This window comes from Dermacentor variabilis, chromosome 7 (assembly GCF_050947875.1).
Source record: "Dermacentor variabilis isolate Ectoservices chromosome 7, ASM5094787v1, whole genome shotgun sequence".
In the NCBI taxonomy this organism is placed as follows: domain Eukaryota; kingdom Metazoa; phylum Arthropoda; class Arachnida; order Ixodida; family Ixodidae; genus Dermacentor; species Dermacentor variabilis.
Genome location: NC_134574.1, coordinates 45295495 through 45320952, shown reverse-complemented (window position 1 = coordinate 45320952; position 25458 = coordinate 45295495). Strand labels below are relative to the sequence as shown.

At 44.7% G+C, this 25458-nt stretch overlaps 1 protein-coding gene across 1 annotated transcript in view; it reads left to right on the top strand.

Annotated features, from left to right (window-relative positions):
- The window catches only part of LOC142588609 (cytochrome P450 2C20-like), an 81623-nt gene that overhangs the window by 5036 nt on the left and 51129 nt on the right, over positions 1 to 25458 (top strand). The window contains exons 2-5 of the mRNA XM_075700444.1: positions 1544 to 1668; positions 2880 to 2986; positions 9531 to 9835; positions 11927 to 12042. Of these exons, the coding sequence (XP_075556559.1) occupies positions 1544 to 1668; positions 2880 to 2986; positions 9531 to 9835; positions 11927 to 12042 (653 nt within the window). The remainder of the gene's footprint in view (positions 1 to 1543; positions 1669 to 2879; positions 2987 to 9530; positions 9836 to 11926; positions 12043 to 25458) is intronic.

Sequence of the window (25458 nt, the reverse complement as noted above, 5' to 3'; positions counted from 1 at the left end):
GCCGCAGCATCCGAGTTGCTGCCGGCCCGTAATGACTCTAAGACTGTTAATTGACTCTCACTGTGAATAATGTAAATAAACCTCCCAAGTTTTTCATCCCGACGTCCTCCTCAACTCCTACAGTGTGTGTGCGGGCATGTGCGCGCTTGTGTGTGTGTATGTGTGTGTGTATGTGTGTGTGTGTGCGTGCGTGCGTGCGTGCGTGCGTGCGCGCGTGTGTGTGTGTGTGTGTGTGTGTGTGTGTGTGTGTGTGTGTGTGTGTGTGTGTGTGTGTGTGTGTGTGTGTGTGTGTGTGTGTGTGTGTGTGTGTGTGTGTGTGTGTTTACGGTCCAATCCCGCATGTTACTTGCAACCACTAGGAGCTCGAAATAGTGGGCGCCGTCATAAGTACAGTTTAACACCTGCATTCACACTCACAAGTAATTATAAGGGAAATTTTACCTCAGGACACTAACAGATTGAAGCCAATTACTACGCACCATATTGTTATCACAAAACTTACAGGATTCACTCGAGCAAGACGGAGCTGTCGTGTAAAAGGAGTGGAGCGGAGAACAGAGTGGCTAAGCAACATGAGGAAAATAAATATACTAATAAACAGCATTCCGTCACGCGTTGGCTAGAGAACCCTCCGAGGAGCCAGTCGCTTCGCATTTTCTTTTTCCGCAGTATTGGTGCAACACGTCATCTGTGAGACTCGGTTCCCTAATGGCGAGGGAATGTCCTGTTTTCGGGCGATTTATTGCAATGAGCACTTGTTCGGGCGCCCCGCCGTAGCTCTGCCTACAGAGAGTGAGTACTAAAACATACAGCAGCTCTTACGTATCGATCACGTGTCGGGCCAAAATTTCTGGCTTTATTTGTGATACGCAATGCTCCCTACGAATTCTTTCCTTCCTCAATACTGAGCAAGAGCTAAGCAGCAACTCTGCAGACATAATTATTATGCGTGGTCACTCTCTGGAAGTCGCTTCCTGGACCAGTTCAGAGGTTTGAGGCACTAAATGTGCGTCGCGCATCGAAGCATACTGCCTCTTTCTGTTGCGTATGAAATGTTGGGAGCAGTTAAAAATAAAATCGGCTTCATGCAGATAAGAACAACGAAAAGGGACCAATGTAAAGCAAAAAAATGCGCAATAGGTGCCATTCTAAAGTCCTCAAAACTATCTAAGTTCATCGGAACATCTGAATACATTATACAGCTGCGCTATTGTTACCACCCTGTCATCTAATGTAGCCTGCCATCTGTTCAAGAGGGGTCACCCCTGCATACGATACGCGAAAAGCACCACACTGAGCGCGCCGGCAAGGAGCACATAAAACATTATTAAACCAGTTAAAGCAAAAACCACCAAGTGTAGCTTAAAATGAATAGAGTACAACAGTGTGCTGCATATGTATGCTGAGTGATTGTTCTTCAGCAGTGCCATTTTATCGGTAAATGGCTTCTAGATGTCGGTTATGTTGGTCATGGGAACACTGTTTACTTCACTCGTTAGTTTACCGATATAAGCATCTTTCTGGCGTTTTGTTCCTCCTGCAGACTAAGGCAGAACCACGCCAGCATTGTAGTACTCAATGACTTCAATAACATCAAGAAGTTCTACTCGCGGAAGGAATTCCTCGACCGTTCCCGGTTCTGGGTCCTGAAGTCGGATAGGTTCCAAGGTGTGTACACAAAATCCCGTGACCTCTCGTTCTATGGCCTATCAAAATTATTGGCAGCGATGGTGAAACTGATTTAGGGAATAGATAGTTTGTCAATCAATTGTTTGTTATAGCGTTTACTGTATAAATAAGAAGAGGAAAACAGTAAACTAGATTACCTTAACGGGTGACGGTCGACGGCGTCGGTAGGATTGAAAAGGCGTCTTAGCGCATGGAATGTGCCCGCACATATACAGTCGGGTTCCGTTAATTCTATCCTGATGGGGCCAACAAAATTGGTCAGACTATCCGGCGTTTTGAATTAAAGAAAAGGCAAGAAAAACGCCTCAACATGCCGTTGACTCACTTAGCTATATTGCCTCTAAAGTTAACCTCCCCGTAGTAACATAGTATTAAGCAGTAAATCATATACGGTGGGGAAATGTGCCATTATTACGGGACATATCACGCGTACCTTAATTTGCACACGCACGTGCGCCACCTACAGCCACATTAGGAGAACCATGACGCCTAACAAGCTTATGCGTTTTTTGTCCTTTTGCAGTCTTTCTCTTTACTACGAGTCCCTAAAATCCAGATTCTTTCTTACTTTTTGCGTCTTGGTTTGTGCCAGTGCGCATAATTAAGGAACGCCTGCTAGGCCCAGTTAACGGTTTGCTATGCTAGACACGTATGGCGCGCGAAACGAGCGCTCAAATCACCATGGAAACGTGAAAAGCAGCTCTTAGAGGCTGCCAATATGTTTATAAGGCGTCTAAGGGCCCTCACAGTGATAACAGACGGTGCGTACGCTCCTGTATAATTAAAAAACTCGTACTTTGTCTCATGACAGTGGCCCCTTTCCATGCTTGGAATGCATCGCCTCAATAAATTGTGTATGCTTCACCGTTTCACACGGTTATATTGCCACAAAGCTTACTATTCAAGTTGGAATTATCTGGCGCAGCCCAATTTTAAGGTCGAAATAACTAATTTTGGGCAGACAGAAACGTATTCTGTAGCCAGGACCTTCGGTCGCGATCGATTTACCCAAAACGTCTAGTCAACCGAAGTATAATTAACGCAAGTGTACTCTGTAACCTCGAGGTTCTCAAAGACGCACAGCTGGTATATTCCGTTTGTACCTGTCAGGTGTTTGTCTACTTGTTCCCATTCTCGTCCTTTTCAATTTTCCTTTTTTATAACTACAGTTCTGTTCCATGTTCTTCTAGGCCTCGCAACAATGAATGGTGAACCCTGGAACTTGAACCGCAGATTCTGCATGCACACTCTCCGAGATTTCGGCATGGGCAAGTCGTACGCAATGGATGACATAGTGGTTTGTCGACTATGATTACTCCATATAAAAGTTATTCAATGATCTACACTCTTTTAACGTTTAGAGCAGCAAGTATCCTCCTTTCCATAAACCTCGTTTTTATCGATTCTAAGGAATCCTACCAAGACGAGTGATCTCCTCTGGGCAGAACAATGATGGCGTCACCTGCGTTCACAACACTGGGTTGATTCACATGCGCGTCAACGTGTGATATCCCGTGATCACCCCCTCTGAATTGTACGATACCATCTAGGGTCCTCCGTCGCACTAACATTGCGCATGCTTTGAAATGCACCACTTAACTGAACATTCTTTTTTGTTTAGTGATGCATGAAGGAACGTATAGAAGTGCTCTGACAACCCTACTTCAGCTTTAGCTGGTCAGCATACCTGTTTTACATACTTGTTCTTCTACAGCGGGACGCACTGCGGATCTGTCTCGACTTACCGAAGTTCGTTGCAAACAGTACCTTATATCAAAGAACAGGATTTCCGGCTGTTGCTGCAGATTCCTTGCCCTCACTAAAGACATGTTTAAAGATTTATGCATCTTCATTCATACAATCAAAGTTTGTACTAATTATTGCAACGACTGCATTTTTAATCAACCATACTACACATAATGCGGCCTCAACTTCTCTTAATGCAAGCACCGGTAGAGGGACTAAAGGTTTGGATACACGTTGCCAGTCACTGTTATCCCCCAGCCCCGGAAAATTTTAGCTACGATTAAGATTTGGTTTGATGACATAATTGTCTCCAATTTTAAACTCTTACCCATCAGCTACTTTGATGGTATCTTAGGCAGTCATTCAATACAGCTGGGAATCGACGATCTCAGCGTGGCCGATCCATGAATGTGCGGAGAGATAATATAGCTGTTGTGGGTACTTCCACTGAGCCACTATCCCGGTGATGCTGAATTTGCCTTCGCCTTTCAAGCAGAATTATTAGCGCTTATTTTAGCCCATTGGAAACTTCCAGTAAAATTATTGAAAGCTATTCTACAGATTCCCTTTCAGTGTGCAAATCACTCACTGCACTTTCAAGCACTCTTACTTCTTACATTTGAATTTTTCCCATTAACATACGCCTGATACGCTTGCTACGGGCATCCGGTCACATTTCTTCGTTACCATCTGTGTTCTGCAAACTTTTCCCTTTATTCAGCGCGGACGAATTCCAAAACCACTCGCTTATTTACGATCCTACAAGAGTGTCCTTTCCATCATCAGATTTCAATAATCTCATTTTTTCTTAGGACAGTCGATGGCGTCCCACAAGAAAATTGGGAATTTCCCTCACATTATCGCTCTTCCGTGCTCCACTATTCAATTTTTATCTACATGGATCTAGACTGACGCCATCTCAGTCATACCATATCTGTATGGTACCTAAATATACCACTGCTTACCATCCTAGTTCAACAGGCTCGTCCAGAGTCGTAGCGGCAGTTGACAACAGCGCTGGCTGCTCAGCAGAGCTGCTTGGTCTCCAGTATACACTTAGACAATAGCTCTCTAGGTCTGTGTCGGAGATAGTTTACGAATGCACCCTTCACTTGCCAGTAAATGTCGTCTCCGCCTCTCTAGCGCTGCCTGTTCCTGATCGAACTGTCTTATCCAGGGTCTCCGCGACCTTGCCTCAGTCATAAATCTCGGCCAACACTCTTAGAAGAAAAGGAGGAAATAGGGTATTACTCCTGTAGGAGACGAATTGATCTGCCACAACCATTCCTTCCTTTAAAGGGTAAGTGCAAGGGGATGAACTGTTACTCCCCATGCGGTTACTCCTTCGAGGACTAACATTTGCCCTTTTCCAATGCTCTTCGAGGGAGTAACGGTCATTACTGAGCTGAAAAAAAAGATGGTGCCCGAAAGCAGGATTCGAACTCACGTCCTCACGCTCACAAGTCAGGTACTCTAACCACTTCACCACGGCAGGTTTTTATTTTCTGTATTGCCGGCTCTGACATACACAAACAATACAGAAAATAAAACATGTCAACAAGGATTTTGCTGGAACGACACACTAACATTTTTGCAATGCTGCAGTTTATCCAGCATGTCAATCCATGGTGGCTGTTCAGGGAGTGCCCGATGGACATCCCTGAACCATACCACAGCTTCAACGAAATCATCGCGTCTAGGTCACGAATTGACATTAGCATTGTTGAACTGCGTTCTAGCTTTCCACAAACTGTGGAGGCCCAGGAGCATTATAGCATCGTACGGAAAACCCTCTGTTTCTATTGGTAAGAATCTTATTCCATGTGTATCTAAAGGTAACTCTTTCTTTGGCGTCCTTTGTGGCACGTCCCAGAAATATATGGGATCCCAACAATCTTGAAACTTATGCTCTGTCGTTTCAGGTTTCTTGCATAAGAAGCAGCTAATCGGGCACGGGACGAAAATACTTTTGTTATGCATCCATGTTTTAATTGATAATGCATTAGTGTGTAGTTTAAAGAAAGAAGTTTTTACCGACAGGTGTACTTTTTTTAACCCTTTTGAGGACATCTCCTGGGCCTCCGACATACTGTTCACCACGGCAGGTCGGTTGACAGCGCAGGATATTGAGACAAGGTTAAGCTTCGGAACGCAGGTGCGGCAATGTAAAAGTGACTCGGCATTTTGTGTATGCTGTGCGGTGAGAGTCTAACGTTGAGTGTACTTGCAACCATAAGCGACTGCAAAAATAAATCTGGCGGATTATTCTTAGGGTGATTTAAACTTAGGTACTACGGGATGTATACGCGTAGCGAGCTCTAACGGGGCACCCAAGACGACAGAGAAGGCCAATTTCTCTGTCGCTTAGCGAGTCTCGTTTGAGCTACACGTCGCTTCAGTTAAGTTTGTAATCTCCTTGGAACGGAAGGAACGGTACTATTGACCAAGAAAATCTAGCAGTCTATCAATGACTTGCGCGTTTAGTGTGTATCGTTCACTTATTGTGTGCTCAAGACGGGCATATGGCTCTTCACATTCCCGCTTGTAAATTTCGCGCAATTTTCTCACCAAGAATCAAAGTGCTGCTTTGCATGCAGTTCAATAGACAGTGCACGAACTTCGAACTATTCACGATTTATAGACAATACCATTTTTGCCGCTCCACTCCACGGCACGGACGAAAACAGCGGTGCGCCTGGAGAGTAGCTGTTGTCGTTCGTCTTCCCGTTGCTCAGTTTTCGACCAGGGACTAAACACTTACTCTCCGAAATTTGCACACGGCATGCACATTCATGCATTCAGTTCCTTAAGAGACGAAAGCGCCCTTTTTAGGGCTAACAGTTCCGTTACTCCTGTTTTTCCCGGGATTCTTCTTGGAGTGCGCACGGGCACGCATTATATCTTCCTCACTTCCACACTCTTTGAACGTCCCCACTCGTATCTGGCTGCACGGCAGCAACCCAGCGCCTTCTTCAATTTCGCTACGACGGCCCATTCGCGGTCGTCGCCCGTTACAATCCCCCGTTCTCCATATTTCGCAACGGATGCGAGCGTACAGTAGCTCTTCAGCAACTCCAGTGCGCCACCATCCCAGGGAGTCCATACGAGACCACTTTTAAAGTGAGCATGGACACCTCCCTGCAGGAGTGGGCCACTGTGGCGCGCCTTTCTTCTTTACCTGCCCTGTCGGTCACGTGATACTGATCCAGCGGGTACTAGCTGGTTGGAGAACTGTACGTGTTACTGCTTCAGTCCACTGTTGGGTGTCGCATGACTGCTAAGATAAAACGGTATCTGCTACGAATCACCTCGTAGTCCACAATAGTTTTCGTTTGCCCTTTCGCCTGTTTTCTTTAGGTGTGTAGCTGGTGGGCTTTCAATACTGATTCAAAGGCGTTTATACAAAAGCCGCGTCCGCTCGTGCAGCCCACTTCCTTTGAATATATCAGATTAAACAACCGTCTATGCGAAGATTATTCTCACAAGCTTTTCGGTTCTAGATATCGCATTTGGAACGGTAAACTCCATATGTAGTAAAATTTCATGAACTATCCAGGGCTGTTGCGGCGGTTCTCAAAGAAAGGCAATGGGTGACATTGCGAAGACAGAGTACGACTTCATTGCAAACATGCATCAGCGAACATATAATCGTAGCAAAGTCATCGTAACATCGCGTGCGTGTAAGCGAATAGTCGTTCCTGCCAGCACGAGCTAACGCGCGAGAGTTTCGTGGCACCTGCGGGTTTAGGCGCTTTGGTTGGGAGCTCGGAAAGGACATCCCTCCTCTTCTCAAGCGTCTCCTGGGCGGCTGCAGGAGAGGGCGCCGGCACCGCTACTGGCGTGCTGTTTAATGGCTCTGCTCGCTACCGAAGTATGCAGTGACACAACAATCGGTACCTAATGGCCCTCTACAACAAACTAGCGCCTTAAAACGCATCATTCCTTAAATCACACGCAAGGCTTTCTAAGAGTGTTCGACTATTTGTTCACATTGAAAATCATTGTCGATTATTTCTGCGCATTATTCTCCTCACATATGTTCACATAAGAAAACTGTGCTCGTTCAGACCGCTAAAGAGAAAGCCAGTTGGTCAAATGCGATGCACAAAGACGCAATGCGTAATTACGTTAAGGCTGTAATCTCACAAAAATAGTTAAATATTCCTTTGTAATTAATGCAGTGCAGGCACTTTGCCTGGGAGATAGATTATACCACTGAACTTGCCTGCAGCGAAGGGCTCCCAAGTGAGAAAACTGAGAAAGAAAGTTCTGGCAGGAACCATCGAAAATTATTGCCAAAGTTGGCGGCGGCTTCGCTGATACCTGCTGCGTTTCTCGGATTGCGTTTCATTTCTGTAGAACATGCAGCCAGGCGCTTCGCCCTCCGCACCTTTCTCCTGCTCCTATGTGCTTGAATTTTTCCCCTGTGCCCGGACGGATGCACCTCCCGCCTGGGTTACCACGACGTGAACAGACCATGCCGTACCGTCTGCCGCTAAGCGTTGCCTTTACGAACTCATATGCTTTCCTCATTGGAATGGCCAACAGCCCTACGTGCGAGACATGCAACATCGATGAGATGCTCGCACATATTATGTGTGTCCGCCCGTGATATAGTGCCCAGAGACAAGTGATGTGCAGAGTACTGCACCAGTTGGACAGCCGTCCACTATCAGAACTCAAAACTTTAGGTCAGTGCCCCCACAGAATATCCGCGCTGAAGGCCTTACTCGCGTTGTTAATGTTCCTGCGGTCCACGGGGCTTGACGATAGACTTTGAGAACGCCGCCCCCTACCACTCTAGTGTACGCGGTTTGCTCGTGCTCGTCTATTTTTCTCTCTGTCTCCCCTTCCACTCTCTTTCTCTTTTTATCCCCTTAACTCTTCCCCCCGTGCAGGGCTTGCCAACCGGAACTACCTCTGGTTAACCTCCCTGCTTTTCTCTTCATTCTCTTCTGTCTCTCTCTTACAAATAAGTTTACACGCTTTGGCGCCTACCTTGTTCCGTAGCAATAATTGCCATGTGTCTTGCGTGCGTTTTCTTGAAAACTCAGCGTTCGCTACTTTCCTGTCGGGAATGCCGTGCCATGGTGATAGCTCCTCGTGACATGGAAGTACCAGTCTGGCAGCGTTCAAGAAAGGAAATGCGGGCAAGACAAATTGCGATTACCGTTGGGGGACAAAATACGACCCGAAGGATGCAACATTTTTTTTAAGAGAGGGCGATACGTGTTGACAGCACACGCGCGCACACAGTGCACTGTCGGCAACAACTAAAACGCGCGCGTGGTTCTACAACAAGCGATTAGTACAGAAAAGAAGGCCTACTTTGCCTAACTACACATCTCGACGGTGCTGAGCCGCTGCAGGCGACGCAGTGTGGTGCAGTTCTGGGTCCCAGGAACATGTTTCCACACATCGATGATTTCTGCCCCAAAGCAGCTCGCTCGCCGGTAAACAAGTCTTATCGGGTGATTCATCGCTCATGTTTATCTTGCTCCGATAGTGCTTGTATGCTCGAAATTTGGCTTTTCTTTCGGGAATGCCAGTGCTCTGACACCCAATTTCTCTGCCATTTGTTACCGCCCTTTGATGCGTCATTCTACAACGTGGGCTCTTGAGTGTGTCAGGCATTCCTTTGTCTGGATGTCAAGCCCCCTACCAACTGTTCTAAAGGCCACGCTCACAAGTCCACCTCCTTTTCCTCTCTTTTGTTCTTGCGTTTCTTTTCTTTGCTACATTGCTACAAAAAACTACATTGCTTTCTTTGGCTGTTATGCATTGCGTGATTTCACGGAGTTATGCGCCACAAGTGCTGGCGTTTGGCCAGTACGTCTGGCGTGGAGGCCTTTTACGCGTGTGGCCTTGATACTCCAACGCGGCTCTCTCGAGAGGACGGACGCACGGGCTTTCAAGTTGCAGCCGGTTTTGGCACCGTGCAGCTACTCGGTGCGTCGCACGTGCAATCTTCATTACGAGATCTACGCACCCCGTTTGCCTGTTTACAATGCCCAGAACTGGCAGGGGTCCATTTAAAGAACCTGTTCGCGACAAAATGTCAGCGATGACTGTTTCCAACGGTTTCGCCCTCGCAGGAGGAGTTCCAGTGTGTCTGCGATCAAATCGCTGAAGCGGCGGGGGAGCCCGTGACCTTCTACGAAAGCATCATGCCCTGCGCGGCCAACAACATCTCGGCCATATTGTTCGGCAGGCGCTTTCCGTGTGACCATCCGGCGCGCGCCGACATCAACCGGCTGGTCAACGAGGTGGCGGCCTCCGTAAGATCCGCTCGCATCTACCAGTTCAATCCGGGCTTCGTCACGGCGCTTCTAAAGAGAGTGCGCTGCACAAATATCAACTTCACTCGGGAAAAAGTGGAGAGATTGGCGCTTTACACATAGTGAGTATTCTAAAAAGCTAGCCTTGCTTTGACTTGCTGCCAACCGCACTGCGCTCTGCGCAGTCACTGTTAGCTCTGAAGACGTCTGAAAGGGACACTAACGAAACAAATTGGTTGAGCTGTAACAGTAAATTACCGACTGATGAAACCGCTAGTACCGCGACAAGAGTTTTGGTAATCCCGTAAAGACGTAACAGCAGAAGTTCAGCAGCCTCCTTGAGCTTACTCTTTGATGCGGGCGGAGAGTTAGCCACGTGATAGGTTTCATTTCTCACGGTCTTAAATATTCAACCAATAAAAAAATTAACGGGCGATGAGTACCTGACCAAACACATGCCAGTTTTACGTTTTCTTTTTCAATTTTTCTACAAATTATTCATTGACAGCGGGTCATTATGAACAGTCATTAAAAAAACTTGTAATTACAAATAATTAACGAGCCGCATTAACAAACAAATTACTGGCCCTTGCTCCACTAGAGTGTGAAAAAAAAGCACTTGGATATTTTCGCGTAGCATCGCTTGCCTTTCTTTTTAAAAATGCGATGCATGATAGCTGGGACGAGTGTGAAAAAAGACACTTGGATATTTTCGCGTAGCATCGCTTGTCTTTCTTTTTAAAAATGCGATGCATGATAGCTGGGACGCCCTGTGTACATGCATAGTTGGTTCTGGCTGATGGAATCTTATGAGCGTTTTTGCCTGTGCTTACAGTGCAATGCTTCACGTGCACCAAAGAGACTAGGACACAGACAGCGCTGTCTTCCGACTGAATCTTTAATCACCGAGATAACATATGCCTTTACAATGAAACGCAAGCACAGGCGCACTGCTGTTTCCTAATCGCACAAACATTAGCTCCGCGGAATGTCAAGAACACAGGTTACACTCCAAAAACAATGTTCCGGGAACTCCCTTCGAGGGAGTATCTGCTTGTCCCATATTTAACTCACTTTTCGACTGTACACTGGTTACATTCAAGTAGTCTTGCTGTTTATTGCTCAGAGAGTTTTATCACGCCGCTCCCTTCCTGTGTCTTAACATTACGCCTGCAGTTTCTTGTGCCAACGCTCGTTGCAATGGTCTCAACTTCTCTTCAAGATCCTTTTTCAACCTCGACATTATTACCCCACATGTTAGCACCGACAGAATGTAATAATTGTATACTTTTTATTTCAAATAAATCGGTGAGCTACAGTCATAAACTAGTAATGCCTACTTATGCGCTCTCTACCCATCTTTACGCTTCAGGGCCCGTATTCCCCAGAAATTTGTACGCTAACAGCGCTCGTTGCGGCCAATAATGATGTAGGACATATTATTAGCCAAGGCGATCAGCCAATCAAAAACACCATTTACGAACGAAAAGCTTTGTGAGTTCGACCCCTGTTTCATTATCATGATCCAAGTTCACTGTGGCTGATTGGCCTTGATAAACGTACTCCCGTACCGATATTGTATGCTGGCTGCCCATCACGAATTGTCGCTTTGTTGGTGCGCTATTGAACAGTGTCTTAGCTTTTCGCATTATTATTTATCCCTACTAATCGATCACTTATTCGGTGCTCTCAATATTCTTCTCGTTAACAATATATTTTTGTATTGCATTAACGCTTGTTGTAGCACATTCGTCATTCTGGAACACATATGAGAACACATTACTGTTGTAGCACTGTACGCAATTTCACAATCATCGCATAAAGAACAAATCACCAGAACAATCACCGCAAAACACGCCGACAGATTGCAGACACGGCATACTGTGGTAGAACAAGCAAGAAAACAAGTTTGGGTCTCAACAATGCCGTCTGCAACAAATATTCCCTCGTGCTAAAATGAACATACAAACGTATAGCGCTACTACCACAGTCATTATCACGTAGTCCCAGTGTTTTCCATTCACTCTCATCTTACTCGTTTACATTAGCTATTATGTAATTCAACAATTTGCATTGTATTCGAGGCCAGCAGCTCTTTAGGAGTAAATGCCACACAATTTATCAACTGGAAACGGCGCGCGTGTCATATGCAGGATATTCTTTTTTTTCCTTCTTGTCCGATTCCTGTTCTGTCTTTTTTTCTTTCATTTCAGTGACAGGATAATGGAACACAAGGCAACGTCGGTAAAAGATGTCAAGCGAGATTTTATTGATGCATATCTGAACAAAGTACAAGACAGCAAAGGTGACTCGAAGGCCCACTTCACAGGTGGGAATATGAACACAATTTTGCATCATCTGCATGTGAAGCCTTCACTTCTGATGCTATTTACTCTGTGCAACAATCTTGTGCTTCTTACCAAACTTCAAGTCCTTCTAACGCTCAAAAGAAAAAAAATACGAATAAACTGATCTCACGATGACTGTCAACGGTAATTCAAATAGCATTCGAGCAATGTAGCGACCGAGCGTGTTCTGAAGTCACGTTAATTTAAAACGCGAAGTCGTAATTCTGAGCCTTTCGTTGCTTCGGCTATAAATTTTGGATAGCAGCGCGAGAACCGACGTTAGCATTAAGAGAAGGGATAGGAAAGAGGCACTGTTTCTTTCCAGTCCGTTCTCTCCCTTTCTACGTTGATCAGCGCGCTTCTAACCAAAGATGCAAAATTTTCAACATGCCCATTCTTCCTCCCTTGCGAATTGCATTTCGGCTATATGCATCACATTTTGATCGCGTCCCACTTTGTTATGGCACTTGCTTGCCAAGGTGGCCCATAAGCATGACGACATGACGATACAGTATGACGCCGATGCCGTGACGATGTAATAACGAAGTAATGTTGTCGATGGAACCACGCAAGCGGCATAATTACCACGTCACGACGATCAAGAGATGTCAAGTTTTCAACTATTACGATGGTATAATGACAACACAGGCCCTATTAGGTAAAACTATTCCGATCTGTTTGTATTCCGATCACTTGAGAGCGAATTTACGTTGCCACCGACGCAAGCATCGAGCGGTAACCCGCTGCGTTGTTTGAAAAGCTCAGTCAAACGCCCTTCGCGTTTATAGGATGTGACTTTCATTTGCTTTCAAAGCGAATAGCATTGCTACATGGAGCAGTTCTCCTTATGTAATTGGCTGATAATAGGCGAGGAGCACACTGAAGTGGAGAGAGTTTCCATGGGGCCAACTCGGCACAGTGAAAGTAGATAATCGGATGAGGAGGGTTGTGCCGGCGTCTGTGATTAGTCCGCTTCCCCTTACTCAACTTGCGGCGGCTAGTCGAAAAAAACGCGGTCACATGCCGCGGAAGGATAAGAATGCCGCTAAGATGGATCTTCGGCAAAGTACAGTTGGAAGAGCAACGTCGTATCGTGCCGAAAGGTCTCAAAAACGTTATACTGCCACGCAATATCTTTTATTATACGCGAATAAATCCACGCACCCCGGCAGCTACAATTATGCACTGCCAAAGCGATCGTCCGACAGCCATCTTTTCCTTCCGGAATGAGAGAGCCTCAGGCTATTCAGAAAATTTTCCAGCCATGATCGGTATAATAATGAGTCTCCAACGCATACACGTCTCTTTGACGCGGTGAGATTTTTAGGTGTTGTGACGTCAGTGACAGATAGACAAAGTGGGCGCCACCCGAAACAGTTTTACCAATAGCAATTTACCAAGCGACGCCTCTTTCTCTAATAGCGAAAAAGGCGATCAGTCCGAACTTATTTTTCGTTCGGTCTAATCATGCATATGGTAAATAAGCCCTCGAATTATTTCGAGAACACTCGGATTATTTAGTTAAATTAGGAAGTTCGGATAATGGAGTAAAAGATTTTCCGGTCCTTCGAAATCTAAAATTTCAACGCAGCGACACCCAAAAAGCACCGCAGCTTTGCATTTGCCGCTAACCCACGCCTACTCGTGTAGAAAGTTCGCGAAGGTGACCCAACTACCGCCGGCCCTAGCGCCATCTCGTAGGCAAGAACGCTACCGACTGCTGCGTCCGTTGTTCCGTGCATGGGCGTGGCGTGCACCCTCATCAAGATAAAGACAGTGCCGTGACTAGGGCACATAGATGCTTTAACACGATAGCGTTAGAGCGCACGCTCGAAGATATAATATTCTTCGTCAAAATTAGAAATAAATCACAGCTTTTCTTACTCATCTATTTCTGGAAAAATTTCGGTAAATCGGTTTTACTGCAAGCTGGTTTCGCTCATTCGGATTGATGACGACATTGAACCTTTGGGTACATGCGAGGGAATGGAATTTTTTTTTTTTGTTAGATCGGGCACTTCGTCAAATCGGGTTTCGTTAGATCGAGTTTCAACTGTACATGAAAGGGGAAAATTTTCATCCGCTCGAATTGTAGGACGAGGTTACAAAGGGAATCGGTACGGCTTTTTCAGAAGGAACGCGTGGAAGAAAAATTCCTCGTAGTCCGGGACTCGAACCTGGGACCGAAGCCCTTCCGGAACGGTCGTTCTACTATGTGAGCAAACCAGGAGGCTAGCCGTTCGCAGAGCGAGGGTGAAATAATCGAGAACTCAAGGCGCTCGGACACTCAATAAGGCAAATCAGTACTTTGGAGGTCCGCAAGGTGGAGGAAAGTACATGAGAGGGGGAAATGGGCATCCACCCGAATTGTAGCACTAAGCTACAAAGGAAACATGTACGGGTTTCTCACTAAGAAAGCCTTGCAGTTGAAGAAAAATTTGTCCTGGTCCAGGACCCGAGCAATATTAACATATATTTAACATATCTTAACGATTTACCTGACATTTCCTCGCAAATTTGTTGATTCACTGACGACTGTGTTATAGATCGAAAAATAACTAATGCTTCTGATATAACTACTCTCCTATCTGCTTTAAATAAGATTTATAATTGGTGCCTCACGTGGTGCATAGAGCTGAAGATTAATAAATGCAAACCTATGCGGATTTCTCGTTCCAACAAAACTTACCCTACCTACGCCCTCAATGACTGCCCCCTGCATTCCATCACATGCTACCGTTATCTTGGCATTCATATAACTAGCGATATTTTTTGGAAGCAGCATGTACAATTTCTAATATCTAAAGCTGACCACTCCTTACTATACTTGATAAGTTTTTCGCTTGCACCTGTTTCATTAAAATGGCTGTTGTACACAACTCCCCTCCGCCCTCAGTTTTAAATAGGCGTCATCTGTTTCTGATCCTCATCAGATCACATTAATTAACGAAGTGAAATCAGTACAAGTTTGCTCTGTTCGTTTCATTCTAGCTAACTACCATGGCTCTGCTAGTGTTACATTAATAAAGAGTACCCTTCAAATCCCATTGTCATCTTTTCGCAGAAACGAATCACGCATTTCCTTTTTCATAAAATCTACTACCCCGCAACGCATATCTTCACCCCTTCGGATCCATCCAGCGCCTTGTTCAGCTCGTCGTGATCAGGTACACAAAGTTAACGTACGCCGTCATAACACCGTCTCGTGCTCACAATCATTCCTTCCTAGCACTTCAATCGACTTAAATGATCCACCTACATCATTAGCAAGCATCAGTGATCCCACTCGCTTTAATAATGCACTAATCAACATGAAATAATGTATGATAGCAAATAGCATAGTTACGTGCTTATTCGTCGATGTTGTCTGCTTGGTAAACTGTTCTCTTTCTGTATTTTCATATTATGTAAGTGTCTTTTTTTCGGTAGTTATGTATACATTACTAGTTTTTTCATATCTCTTTCGTTCCCTGCACTATGAATTCCTAAAACTAATCCTATCATACGATGCCAACAAACATTTATTACGCACAAGTAATTTCGCCTATGTTGTCCTTGGTGTCAGTGTTTGTTGGCTTCTTATAATATGACTAATAAAAATCGGGCCTCTCGGTTAATCCCCTATCTTCTCGTTAAAACTAATCCTGTATTTTTACTCTTGGAATGTATTTCGCCCCTGCCATGTACAACTATGTACCTTGAGGGTCTCACAAATAAATGAATATATAAATAACCATTTAAAAATTTGGATTTGATGTGAAGCTTGGCAAGTGACTATAAACCGAGAAAAAGCAGCATTTATACCTATAACTAGAAAAAGAAAACCTCTGGAGTATGGCGATACTAGGTTGAAACGTGTACAGAAATACAAATATCTCGGAGTTTTGTTTGCTGTTGATCGGCGATGGAATCCGCATACGGATTACCTTTGTTTAAGTATACTAAGGCATTGTACAGTATGAGGCGTCACCATTATCGTGCCCTCCTGGCATAAATTGCCTAGCTTACAAGACCTCAGTTAGGCCAATTATTTAATATCCCAAAATTGTAAAGGATCCTTAGATACGGTTCAACTGCAATAAAATGGCAAGAATACATGAAATTCTGCTAAGTTAATCTTTAATAAATGTCGGCGGCGTTGTTCTCCTACTGAGCTTTGTAAAAATGCGGGTCTTGAAAGATAGGAAATTAGAACGAAGATTGAGAGACTAAAATTCCTTTTTCAGCTTATTCATAAACAGTTCAAGATAAACCATACAGCTTTTTTCGAGTTAATACACAAGAGTATCCGAGCCATCGCCGCAGCATATATATATACCACCCCTCGCCCCACCTAATGACTGCTTTAGATTCAGTCAATTCTCTCGTGTTATCGAAGAATGGAACATATTACCTGAGCCTGCAATCATATGCGCTTCGCTTATCTCATTTGAAGAAAATATAAAACGGTTTTTTGTGCATAAGATTGTGACAACATATAGTTTTTATTCTGCATGTAGGCTTTCAACAGTCTCATCCTGTTGCCCATGTTTGTCCCTTGTTCTTGTATGCTATGCATCTTGCACTGCAGCTTATGTATGTACTTCTCAGTATACGTGTGTCATTCTTCTATATTTGGAGCAGCTCTTCGCAATAACTCCGAGAAGAATTACTATAAGCATGTAATAAATTTTCGCCTAATGAATTTTTGGACCTTCCAGCCAGTAACAGCGCTCTACAGAGTTAACGGTATTATTAATGAATGAACGAATGTAAAAACGCTGTCTCAACCCTCTCTTGCAGAAATGACCATTTAAGAAACAGGTCGTGTAGAAACAGCATTATTATACATAGCATCAGCTAGTCTCCTAACAAGAATTATGAGGAACTTTCTTCAACATTGCTAAGTGGTTCCAAGATACTCTTACAATCACATGTCCGCGTATCGAAAAGTGTCGTAAATTCGGCAGTAACTTTAGAGGCCAGTCACGTCCCGTTATTATGAAGCTTCTAGATCTTCAGGATAAGCTGCTGGTGCTGAAAAATTGCTATAAATTAAAGAACACTGGCCTTCGCGTTTCGGAAGACTTCTCCCCTCAGGATCGCCACATTCGCAAGAAGCTCTACGAGGCGTCCTCCTCTTATAGAAATAGTGGATAACCTGTCCAGCTTTGATTTGATCATGCATTTATATATATGGCACGATATAATTGCGATATCACATCCAATGCTATCCTCATATATCTGCTGGCTCATATACAAACGTCGAATCATTTCGTAAGGTCAAATGCCCTTTATTTCAGGGCACTGGCAATTTTGCATTTTTGCAGGGCACTACGCATTTTAAACGTTTATGCATTAGCAATTTCTTCAAATTTCTCTCCCTAGTCTCGTTTTACTCCCCACATATTATCCTCGCAAATGAGGCGTCCGTGATGGCACGCATGATCCTAAAGTAACCTTCCCTGGCTTCACATTGGTTCGTGGAGACAGAAAATTCAGGAAAGGAGGCAGTGTTGACCTATTTCTTCAATCCCACCTCCCCTCTTCTGTACCCTCTGCTCCCCCGGATACTGAGTCTTTGTGGTATAAAGCCCAACTATAAAACATGTCTTTGTTTATAGGAGTTTTTCACCGTCCACGTGGTTCTAATATTTAGTATTTACACAATCCAAGTGGATTGTTTAATAGTTACAGTTTATGCAACGTTATCAGCATAGGCTATTTAGTGCTTCTGGCGTAGATTGGTGATCTCTCAAAGTGAGCGGACACGAAGTAGCTATCGGGCTGGAGTTGGCGCACATTTCATATACTGTGGCCTGCAACAAACCGTCCAGGATTTCCTTCGGCAAACTTCAGTTCTTGGTCTTATTACTATTGGTTACACCTCTTATTATTACCGGTTACGAATGCGATGTTATTGATGGAATATATGCCAAGTCTGGCTTAATTTCAGTTCCAGGCATCGGCCTTAAATTCCGTTATTCCTGCTGCACATTTCATGATTTTAACCGCGCTGACGATTTGGAAATGACAGACGCCTTATGCTATTCTTTTCATGAATTTGAGGTAATAAGTACCACTTGTGATGCTAATACCTCGGCAATATTTCTCAAAAATGTTGTCAGTAAGTATATCAATCTTTTTATTCTTTTAAAAACAAAGAAAGCAAACTCTGAAATTCCTTGGATGACCAGAGACCTTTTTCATTTCTCACGCCGTGTGTCCAGATGACATCAATCAGAACGCTCTGGCTACTCAACAAAACTCGTGCAGTTTTTTAGCGCTAAAACGGAACTTTGTTCTAAAATGAATGCTGCAAAAGAATTTTATTACAAGGTAACTTTGCCAAAATTAATGACGACTAATTGCCGTAAATGTTGGAAAGCTATCCTGCCACCAGGTTCATCTACGAACACGCTGGCAGTTAACTACGCTACGTTTTCTGAGGTACTGACAATAACTTCTTTTAACACCTACGTCCACTGTGTCTTTACGACTGACAATTCGGCAACGTCTGCTTTTGATTCTGAACCATTACCTCCAATCGACGACGTGTCACTGTACCCTGAGGATGTACTTAAGCTGCGCTTCTGCGCTTCTGACTGTATCCTGACCACTTTTTCTCGTATGATACTCTCTTTGGTGTAGCAGGTATCTAACAATTATCTTTCGATAAACTCTCTCAACCAGCACACTTGCTCTCTCGTGGAAACTTATGTTAATTCTGCCTTTATTTAAGTCAGGCAACGTTCAATTATTATCTAACTATAGGTCCATCGCCTGAATTGCACACTCAAGTATAAGTTACTCGAATACAGTCCATCTTTCTTTACTTATTTCTCTGCTATTTGAAAAATATTTCTTACAAATTGGCTCAGGAGGCACAGCACAAGGCCCGGAAAGAGCCTAAATAAGCTATGCCACCCTGGAAGCGCATGCATCAAACCTCACTTACAGATTATTACACATTATATGCCGACCCAGATGCAATAGGTCAATACAAATACAGTGAAATACCGTGAAATATCCAGTTCCTTCTACAGAATCAAAATCACTGCAAATCAAACCTAATACACAATGCACACACATAATGAAATAAAGCCACATAATACACAATGAAATCCAATATAATACAAAAGACTAATACCGAGAGTTGGCTCAGATGTTAAAATCTCACACCTGCTCCAACAGAAATGTGGATTTAGCTAGCCTCTGGAATTGTGTTGGAGAGACTCTAGAATTTATTAAATTTATTAACTAAGGATACTTATTGAGGAGTTCTGGCATTTGTGACGATAGCCTCCATAAACCATAAGTTGTACCTGATCTAGTCTTCACTATTAAGCTCTGTCTTAGTTCATAAGTGGACTACTTGTAGGTTTCCTGAAAATTCATTCTGTGTGCTCGGTATTAGCGCAGGGCTTCCAGACGTATTTTTTTTTCTTTTAACACTTCTTTTATCTGAAGTATTCTATATCTGGTAACATACGACGCAGTGCTTTCAGTGTAGACGACGTTTCCAATTGCTCGTATAGCTCGCTTTTCCAACAATAAAATATCACAAAGGTTTGCCTCGGTTGTCGTTGACCATACCCGGAAGCAGACGGGATTAGTGATCTTAAACGGGAGGAGCGATTTTAGTTTACTTTACCTGCCAGTGGCACTGGCTACGTCGGTTCTTAACGCATACACATGAGGAGACCATAATATATTTTCCTGAACACGACACGTGAAAATCGGATCGTAGATGTGTGTTAGGTAGGTACTCCTTCAAATTACAATGGTAAGGCTGGTACATTTGTTGGTCCTTTCAATATAAACAACAAATAATTTGGGTTTCTTCTGTATTTAGTAGCATTTTATTTTACAATAATCACGTATTCATATTTTATGGCATTTATTTACTTCTGCATATATTTCTTGTTTGTGCACTTCTGTCAAAAATACATTTTTATCATTTCCGTAAAGCACCATCTTTTTATGCCCTTTAATTTTTACAATATCATTTATGTGTAGTTTTAAAAACAGTACATGTCCGAGAATAGATCCTTGAGGTACTCCAAATCTAAGTTTCCATCCGCGCCTAGACTTCCATATTTACTGTTAACTGTGACCATGAAGCTGTGGGCACGTCCGCACAGCGTATGCAATGTCGTTTAACCACCTTCTGTTGCTTAAACAGGTGATGCTGATCACCGCATCATACCAGCTGCATGCGTGGAACCAGTGCGCCATCGGACCGTTTTTGGACCGTACCGGCATTCAGCTGGACCATGCTATCAACGTTACTCTCGGACACGGAGACCAACGGCAAGAGACGGGAATCACGTCCGACACTACAAATCGGCCACTGTCAACCTACGGCTTCAGTGGGCACGGCGGCACAGCGTATGCAATGTCGTCTGACCGCCTTCTGTTGCTTGAACAGGTGATGCTGATCACCGCATCATACCAGCTGCATGCGTGGAACCAGTGCGCCATCGGACCGTTTTTGGACCGTACCGGCATTCAGCTGGACCATGCTATCAACGTTACTCTCGGACACGGAGACCAACGGCAAGAGACGGGAATCACGTCCGACACTACAAATCGGCCACTGTCAACCAACGGCTTCAGTAGGCACGGCGGCACAGCGTATGCAATGTCGTCTGACCGCCTTCTGTTGCTTGAACAGGTGATGCTGATCACCGCATCATACCAGCTGCATGCGTGGAACCAGTGCGCCATCGGACCGTTTTTGGACCGTACCGGCATTCAGCTGCACCATGCTATCAACGTTACTCTCGGACACGGAGACCAACGGCAAGAGACGGGAATCACGTCCGACACTACAAATCGGCCACTGTCAACCTACGGCTTCAGTGGGCACGGCGGCACAGCGTATGCAATGTCGTCTGACCGCCTTCTGTTGCTTGAACAGGTGATGCTGATCACCGCATCATACCAGCTGCATGCGTGGAACCAGTGTGCCATCGGACCGTTTTTGGACCGTACCGGCATTCAGCTGCACCATGTTATCAACGTTACTCTCGGACACGGAGACCAACGGCAAGAGACGGGAATCACGTCCGACACTACAAATCGGCCACTGTCAACCTACGGCTTCAGTGGGCACGGCGGCACAGCGTATGCAATGTCGTCTAACCGCCTTCTGTTGCTTAAACAGGTGATGCTGATCACCGCATCATACCAGCCGCATGCGTGGAACCAGTGCGCCATCGGACCGTTTTTGGACCGTACCGGCATTCAGCTGGACCATGCTATCAACGTTACTCTCGGACACGGAGACCAACGGCAAGAGACGGGAATCACGTGCGACACTACAAATCGGCCACTGTCAACCTACGGCTTCAGTGGGCACGGCGGCACAGCGTATGCAATGTCGTCTAACCGCCTTCTGTTGCTTAAACAGGTGATGCTGATCACCGCATCATACCAGCTGCATGCGTGGAACCAGTGCGCCATCGGACCGTTTTTGGACCGTACCGGCATTCAGCTGGACCATGCTATCAACGTTACTCTCGGACACGGAGACCAACGGCAAGAGACGGGAATCACGTCCGACACTACAAATCGGCCACTGTCAACCAACGGCTTCAGTGGGCACGGCGGCAGAGCGTATGCAATGTCGTCTGACCGCCTTCTGTTGCTTAAACAGGTGATGCTGATCACCGCATCATACCAGCTGCATGCGTGGAACCAGTGCGCCATCGGACCGTTTTTGGACCGTACCGGCATTCAGCTGGACCATGCTATCAACGTTACTCTCGGACACGGAGACCAACGGCAAGAGACGGGAATCACGTCCGACACTACAAATCGGCCACTGTCAACCAACGGCTTCAGTGGGCACGGCGGCAGAGCGTATGCAATGTCGTCTGACCGCCTTCTGTTGCTTAAACAGGTGATGCTGATCACCCCATCATACCAGCTGCATGCGTGGAACCAGTGCGCCATCGGACCGTTTTTGGACCGTACCGGCATTCAGCTGGACCATGCTATCAACGTTACTCTCGGACACGGAGACCAACGGCAAGAGACGGGAATCACGTCCGACACTACAAATCGGCCACTGTCAACCAACGGCTTCAGTGGGCACGGCGGCAGAGCGTATGCAATGTCGTCTGACCGCCTTCTGTTGCTTAAACAGGTGATGCTGATCACCGCATCATACCAGCTGCATGCGTGGAACCAGTGCGCCATCGGACCGTTTTTGGACCGTACCGGCATTCAGCTGGACCATGCTATCAACGTTACTCTCGGACACGGAGACCAACGGCAAGAGACGGGAATCACGTCCGACACTATAAATCGGCCACTGTCAACCTACGGCTTCAGTGGGCACGGCGGCACAGCGTATGCAATGTCGTCTAACCGCCTTCTGTTGCTTGAACAGGTTGGTTATTATAATTTTTATGGCTACAAGAATGATAATCGCTTTGCTGTTGTTTTGCGTGCCCAGAAGTGATTTTTCTCCAGTTTTGCATCTTTATGTCTGTTGCTGTCTGGCGACGTAGAAATAAACCCTGGGCCAGAAACGAAGGTGATGCTAAAGGAATTGTGCGATGGCCAAAAGGCAATACAATTAGATTTAAAGAGCATGAGCAAGCGACTGAAGGTGGTTAAAAACAGCCTTAAAATATTTAAAGAACAGGCGAGTACAATTGCTCAACTGTCTAAAACAGTAAAACAGAGAGTACACTTCGGCAACAGCAGGAAAGAATGGACAGCTTTGAGGATAGAAGTAGGCGAAATAGCCTAGTGGTATTTGGAATAGCAGAAGGCGAGAAGGAATCCTTAACTGACCTTGGAGCGAAAGTGCTAGTAGGTGTATTCGAAGAAAAACTTGGCGTCAACTTGAGTACCGTGGAACGAATACATCGGTAGGGAAAAAAGAGCGCCCGGCCTCGACCTGTAATTCTCAGGTTTTATGACTATAGGGGGAAAAGCTAAAGTTTACAAACAATTCTGAAAGCTGAAGGGCAGCGGCGTCTCCATTTCTGATGATTTTTCAAAAGAAACGCTGGCGAAGCGTAAAATGCTCTGGGATTCCGTGAAACAAGAAAGGGAGAACGGGCATCGCGTGCGTTTGAATTACGACAAACTACAAGTGGGCTCTGACGTGTACATGTGGGATCAATCAAACCGCAGCCGTGTGAAGGTTCCGTATCCTAACAGATGCCCTACTGCTAGTAGGGGTGACTGACGGAACAAAAAATGTAATTGGAATGCCTTCCGCTCGATCAATTTGAACGCTAGAAGTTTAGTAAACGAAATTGGAGAATTAGAATACATCCCGGCTAATTACGATCCTCATGTGCTTACAATAACCGAAACGTGGCCGCGGCCCGAAATACAAGACCAACAGCTTGTATCACCTAATTATAAAATCATACGAAGAGACCGCGAAGCTCGTGGGGGCGGAGTTGCTATTGTATTTAAGGCCGATATTGACTGTGTGCAAATTACTGGCGTTCCAACACATGAAAGCATCTGGTGTGAAATTAAACTAGATAAAACAAGGATAATTCTTGGAACTGTTTATAGACCGCCTAAATCGCCCATTTCCTATCTTGAAGGTATGCAGCTTTACTTAGAAAGCTTTAAAAAGCGCAGCTGTCGCATAATCATTGCTGGGGATTTCAACTTGCCAGGGATTGATTGGTCCACGCTTAGCGTTCAGCCTCGCGAATATTCCCATTGTGAACTACTTCTAGAAATAGCTATCAGTAAGAATTTACAGCAGGTAGTTCATGAGTGCACACGCGTAGTTGGGAAATCAAGATCTGTATTAGACTTGGTGTTCCTAGACGGGCGATTTGAAGACTACGACGTATCGGTTGAAACCGGCGTCTCGGATCATAAGCTAGTTTATGTGGAGATAAAGTCTACCGCTGTACACGCGAAGGCTGGTAGTACTGCGCATGTTCTGTGCTTCGATAGAGCCGATGACACAAGCATAATTGATCATCTTTCGCTGTGTTTTGATGAATTCACTTCCACGGATGATGTCAATGCGATGTGGATTGCGTTTAAAGATATTGTTTTTTACTGCGTAAACAGATTTGTGCCAACTCGGAAGAAGAAAATAAACTGAACCCGTGGATAACCCGCGAAATTACACATTTAAAGCGGAAAAAATAACCGTGAGAGACAGAAGTAAAAAGAAAGATCATAATAAAATTTCGGTGCTAAGCTCCATATTGCGCACAAATATGGCTGCCGCTAAATCAAATTACTATGACGTGACATTAACTAATTTTATAAAGCACGATCCGCACCGTTTTGTAGCCATTTGTCGCATAATAACGAATGTCCAAGTGTCATTGTCGCTAATGGCGAACTTGTGTCGGACAACTCGCGTATGGCAGTATGTTTTAATGATTCTTTTCAATCTGTCATTACTGACATTTCTGCAGATGGTCTTTCTGCCCTCTCGCTAGAATCCCCGTATACATCACCAATGCCTAATATTCAGGTTTCGCATGAAGGCATTGCAGCTATTTCGCTTAAAATTAACGATAAGAAATCTGTAGGTCCACACGGCATACCAAATGCCTTTCTGTACAGATATGCGGAATGGGTAGCTCACTATCTAGAGATAATTTTTAATTCTTCGCTGAAGCGAAAACGGGTCCCAGATGACTGGCTGGTCGCAAAAGTGGTTCCGGTTCACAAGTCTGCTGAAAGGCAACATATTGGAAACTATCGGCCAATTTCACTCGCGTGTGTATGCTGCAAGCTACTTGAACACATAGTTTCAAAGTCAATCTACACCTACCTTGAAGACAAGAAAGCTTTTTTTCCCAACCAGCACGGATTTCGACAGCACCTTTCGACTGTCACACAGTTGATAGAAACGATCAACGATTTTTCAGCTTCCTTGAACAATAGAAAGCAGGCCGACGCTATATTTTTAGATTACTCGAAGGCTTTCGATCTGGTCGTACATAATGAATTCATTTAAAAACTTATGGAAATGAATATAAATTATGATGTTGTTATGTGGACCCGCTCATATCTTACAGATCGGACCCAATGCGTTGGAATAAATGGTAACAAATCTAACCAATTAAAAATAACCTGAGGCGTTCCACAGGGATCTGTTTTAGGACCACTTCTTTTTCTAGTTTACATAAATGATATTGCTCATAACATAAGTAACGACATAACCATCCGGTTATTTGCCGACGATTGTTTATTATATCGTGAAATCAATAACCAAAACCACCAGGCCACTTAGTCAAGCCCTTAAAGCTGTAGAAGTCTGGGTCCCAAAAAGTAAAATGAAAATTAACGAATCTAAATCAATCATGCTCGGAGTAACAAACAAGACAAAGCATGTTATTGAGTGTAATTATGAGATGAACTCAACCATTCTAGCCGAAGCTGAAACGATCAAATACCTAGGTTTA